At 57.3% G+C, this 5,430-nt stretch overlaps 1 protein-coding gene across 1 annotated transcript; it reads left to right on the plus strand.

The window, feature by feature from the left end:
- The first annotated feature begins 231 nt into the window (after nucleotides 1-231).
- PURG (purine rich element binding protein G) lies at nucleotides 232-4,474 on the plus strand. The gene is given in 3 exon segments (XM_079306011.1): nucleotides 232-647; nucleotides 1,616-2,351; nucleotides 2,353-4,474. Coding segments are annotated over 2 exon segments (1,011 nt in total). The 5' UTR covers nucleotides 232-647; nucleotides 1,616-1,628; the 3' UTR covers nucleotides 2,641-4,474.
- Nucleotides 4,475-5,430: the final 956 nt, after the last annotated feature.

Consider the following 5,430-nt stretch of genomic DNA (forward strand, 5'->3'; position numbering starts at 1 on the left):
CCTGTGCTCCCCACCATCCCAGCGCTCCCAGTATCCCCACCAGCGCCCTCACGGCTTCGCCCGCTGCCCCCAGTGCCCCCAGCGCGGCAGGCCGCGGCGCGCTCGCCCCACAGGCCCGCGGTGCCGGGGAGCTCGCCGCAGCCCGGCAGTGGCCCCGAGCGCTGTCCAGGGGCTCTGAGCGAGCCCGTTCCGCCGCCGCCGCCGCCGCCGCTCCGGGTCAGGTACCTGCGAGCGCCCGGCCTCCCTCACAGAACCCGCGCTGCTGCGCGCACATTTTGCGCCACGCCGCGTCGCGCCGCGGACACGTCACTTATGGCGCCCCCACCCCCGTCTCAGCTCGGGTTACCCGAGGTGACGCGCAGGCGCAGTGCTGCGGCGGCCGCGGGGCACTGTGGGTGTTGTAGTCCCGCGGCCGTGAGGGCCGCGAACCCCCCGGCGCCCCCCGCGCTGCCGCCGCCGCCGATCTCGGCCGGGCGGGGCCGGGGCGGGCCGGGGAGGGCCGGGGCGGGGCGGAGCGGAGCGGGCGGCGGGGGAGCGCCAGCCCGTGGCTCTGCGCGGCGGGGGGGGCGGCGGGGCCGCCGGCTGCGGGCGGTGGCGGCGGCGGCAGCGGGCGGCTGAAGGGCAGCGGCGGCGATGGGCGCTGCGGGGTGAGTGACCGGGCGCGGGGAGCGCGGCGCTGGGGGGCGCGGAGGGGCCGCGGGGGCAGTGATGGGGCGGGAGATTCTGTGCTGGGGGGCGCTGGGGGGGCCGCACTGGGGCACTGGGGGGCACTTTCGGGACATTGGGGGCAGTACTGAGAGCACCGGGGGACAGTTCTGGGAAAACCGAGGGGTTCTGGGGTGCGATGCTGCGGCACGGGGGGCTCTGGGGGGCAGTGCTGGGAGCGCTGGGGGGCAGTTTCGGGGCGCTGGGGGGCAAGGGCTGAAGTTGTGACAGCGCTGGGGCAGGAGGTGTAGTGATGGGAAGCACTGGGGGGGCAATACTGGGGCACTTGGGGGCCGGGGGGTAGTACCGGGGGAGTGGGGAGGGCAGGACCGGGCACGGTACCGGGGCAGTGAGGGCAGTGGGGCAGTCCTGGGAGGGAAGGAGCGGAAGCCTTGGGGCACTGGGGTAGGGGATGCAGCGGTGAGGGGGGTCCGTGGGTACCGGCGGGCAGGAGGGCAGTGCTGGGGGGAACCCCAGTGCCCCCCGGGGCCCTGGGAGGAGGAGCAGAGGGGTGATGGAGAGGGAACGCAGCGGCACAGGGACAGACCCTGCAGCGGGGAGCCGCAGCCTTGGGAGAGGGGTGAGTGCCCCCAAACAGCGCGCCATAACACACCGCCGTGGGGCAGCTGGGGGTCTGCAGTACCACAGGGGCAGGACAGGGGGGCTGCCGGGCAGGGAGTCCTGCCGGGGAGTGCCGCTGGAATCAGGGCTCCCTGGTCCGGGAGACGGAACGCGGGAGGGGAAGAGCGCCCGGGATCCTCGGGCTGCGATACTGCGTGCCACTGGCAGCGGAAAGGGATGCTGGAGCCTTTGTAGGGAGAGCAGCGCCGAGCGGAGCCGCTGCCGAGGAGCTGAGCAGGCCCCTGGTGCTGATGTTGTCATCTGTGTCTCTGTTGTGTATTATTTCCAGCTGATTGGTAAAGATGGAAAGAGGGAGAGGGGAAGGAGGAGGAAGGAACCTGGGAGGCTCTGGCCTGCACAGGAACATTTATTCCCAGTCCCAACAGCAGTATCACTACCCGGCCTCCTCCCAGGGGAGCTGCATGGAGATCCAGGAGCTGGCCTCCAAGAGGGTGGACATCCAGAAGAAGCGATTTTATCTGGATGTGAAACAGAGCTCCCGTGGCCGCTTCCTGAAGATCGCCGAGGTCTGGATAGGAAGGGGCAGGCAGGACAACATCAGGAAGAGCAAGCTGACCCTCTCCTTGTCCGTGGCTGCCGAGCTGAAGGACTGCCTGGGGGACTTCATAGAGCACTACGCCCACCTGGGCCTGAAGGGCGGGCACGGCCACCGGCACGAGCACAGCAATGACAAGGAGCAACATCCCCGGAGGCGGCCGCAGCACCCGCCGCCCTCGCCCCCGGCGTCCGTGGGCTCCGAAGAGCCCCCCCACAGCGTCCTCAAAACGGAGTACATCGAGAGGGACAACAGGAAGTACTACCTGGACCTGAAGGAGAACCAGCGCGGGCGCTTCTTGCGGATCAGGCAGACCATGAGCAGGGGACCTGGCATGATGGGTTACTTTGGCCACAGCTTGGGACAGGAGCAGACGATCGTCCTGCCGGCGCAAGGGATGATCGAGTTCAGGGATGCTTTGGTGCAGCTGATTGAAGAATACGGCGAGGGGGACATAGAGGATCGCCGGGGGGGGAGGGGACGAGCCCCCGGAGCTCCCCGAGGGCACCTCCTTCCGAGTGGACAACAAGCGCTTCTACTTTGACGTGGGATCCAACAGGTACGGCATCTTCCTGAAGGTAAGTGAGGTGAGGCCGCCCTACCGTAACACCATCACAGTTCCCTACAAAGCGTGGACACGGTTCGGGGAAAATTTTATCAAGTACGAAGAAGAGATGAGGAGGATTTACAACAGCCATAAAGAGAAAAGAATGGATGCCAGAGGGGACAGTGGTGAAGAGCAAGAGGGTCTGGAATAGAGTGCATTGGACAATTAACCAAACAAAGCAAGCAGAAATTGGTGAGAGGGACTGACCTATAGTAATTCCAAGTTGCCCCGGTTTTTTGTAAAGTCCTTTTCTGGTAGTTCTTGCTAACTCCAGTACATAATGTTCTAGGAGGCTGGTTATCACGTTAAACTATGCCCAAAACATCTCCGTGTGTCTTAGGAAAGGACCAACCTCCCGAGTCCGTATGAGTCAGCTGCTTCGAGTGTTGGAGACTGTGGAAGTACGAGTATCAGCACAAACAAAATCCGGCACCCTGACCTTTAAATAGTCTAGAAAAGGCTTGTGTTGCACTTAAACACGATACAAAAGTTCCCCCACCCTGAACCTTAGGATGAAATGTATCAGTTACTGCTTATCACGAGTTTTTCAGGACTGGCTTCTGCCCGTGCTCGGTCCAAAGGCCGAGCAGCATTGCCGTAGAGCACTTACGGCAAAAATCAGCTCCACGTGAGTCTCTGGTCTGTGTGTGAGGAGGGAGAGAGGTTTTAAAGTTGGCATCTCCTGGTTATTGAGTTGGAAACAATAGTCTGTTTGTGGGTAAAACCTCGATGAGTGGTCAGACCTCGGTCACGTGCCGGTGAAGGGCGGAAGATCTCTCATTCCTTCCGTAGTTTTGTGCTCAGCAGATAACCTGAGTATCCCAGGACAGCGGAGCGCTCAGCCTTCTGAATTAATGGCAGTGAATAATAACCCACACCTCATCTCCGTGTTCTGCCCGTTAGAGGCTGGTGATATATTTTTTTTTTAAAATTATTATTTTTAATGCATTTTGTCCAAAATTTCAGAAGGTATTTTTGTATTAGGCGTTCCAGCAGGCGACTGTGGAGCGGGTGTTGGGAGGTGGAAGGAATGCCGCGACCGAGGCTCCCGCCTTCTCCCCCAGATTAAAGCGGTTCAGGATGTTGCCTGTGTGAGGAAAGCATTTGGGTGTTTTCCTCCTCCTGCCACGAGGAAGACCTTTGGGGTGTTGGGTGCACCACTGGATTCGTGTAGAAAGGCATCTCTTTCATGCTCCCCCATGGCATGTCTCGGAATCTGTGGTGGATGCCCCACTGGGTTTTCTGTTGTGTTGATTGTGGGTGGTGTTGGGGAGACAACATCGGTGCCCTGCCATCACCCCCTTCCTCTCCAGCCCCCTCCTCAAGGAGCTGGAGCTGTCCTTGAGAGGCGCCAGTCCTTCACCTGCCCCAAGGTTTCGGTATCATCCTGGAGTCTTTGTGATGTAAATTTTAAATTTCCTGATATTAACTCTCTGCCTGGAGGGAGAATGTGTGCAATTACCTGGTTAGGAGGTTGATGAAAGATTCTGTGTTTCTCAAAACCTGAATATTGATAACATAAGGGGCTTGTCTGGCCTATGGGCAAGCAGTTCCTTCCCCCTGAACCAGCGGGAGTTTGATTGAGCTCCAGGTACTTCTAGTAGCGTGTTGCTCACCTTTAAGATTGTTTTAAGCAGGCGTTGCCATGTCTGATCAGATATTTATAATCACTCCAATTGTTTCATTACAGAGTGGCTTAGTGTGCATGTGGACCGACTATTTTTCCATGCAAACATGACCTGTTTAATTTTTTAACCTTTTGAGAAGCATCTTTATCTCCAACCAGACTGCTCACCCCTCCGAGTCTGGAGCCACGTGCACACTGCATGGCCACGCTCAATCCGAACGCTGTTGCCTGTTAACGTCATAATGAGAAAGGCTGGGGAGACAGGGTTGGGAACCAAGAGGATAATCTGGATTTTAGTTTGGGTACTAAAACTAGTCAATCTGTTTAAAAAAAAGAAAAAAAAAAAGAAAAAAAATAACAGCTTGCACCAAAGTCACCAAAGAACCTTTAGGAAAATGTTACAGTTGTAACAAGAAGTAAGAAAGTTAATTTCACTGTTTTAGGTGATTCCCCCTTTAAAACCACATATAGCAGTTACAGCAACCAAGCCTTTGGCTTAGTGTCAAAATCTCCCATCCCTTTCTCCATAGGTTGCTCTTTCAGGTCCCTTTTCAAACCTGGAAGAGATGTTTTCACTCCATCACTCGAGCAGCCAGTGGACCGTGATGAATCAGCGGGAGTTGTGCGCGGTACTGGTTCATCATCGCTCTTACGGCTTTGGTCCCAATGGTTTTAACAGGTCAATTGAAAAAAAAATAACCCACAAAACCCCACGTTAAAAGACCTCCACATCCTGTTATGGTGTGAAACCAGAATTTGGTGAATGAGTCGTTGATGCGTACGTTAGCGTATCGCTGACTGCTGCTGCCCGTCACAGTGCCTGAGGTAAAAAATTCACTTCTAGTCCAACAAACTGGAGCTATGAATGTACGAACTTTTTACGCTCTCCTTCCCGTTTCCGTGTGGCGTTCCTTCCCTGCGAGCTCGGCATCTCCCATCCCTGCCCACCTTTGCCTCAAGGGATCATGAAAGCTCCTGGGTTGGAATTAGCCTGAGTGGCCACGTGTGTTGTAAGTGCTCATGCCTTCCCTGTGTTCCTGTAGTGTTGGTGAGGAAATTACTCGTGATTGGAAAGGGGTGTTTTCTTCACCATTTTAAAAGGAAAAAAGGATGCGAAATTGCTTTCCTTATTGCTGCCCATGTTTTTAAAAACCCCTTTGTCTTTCGTTAATGAATTGGCTTTCCAATGCCGTTTTTTTGTTGTGAATATCACCCAGGAGTCCAACAGCTGCTGGCTGCCGGGCCGGCCTGGGTTCTGGCACACAGGTGTCCCGTAGGATCCGCTAATGCATTTACTCCCCTGGCACGGGATGC

This window comes from Erithacus rubecula, assembly GCF_903797595.1.
Source record: "Erithacus rubecula genome assembly, chromosome: 5".
NCBI lineage: Eukaryota > Metazoa > Chordata > Aves > Passeriformes > Muscicapidae > Erithacus > Erithacus rubecula.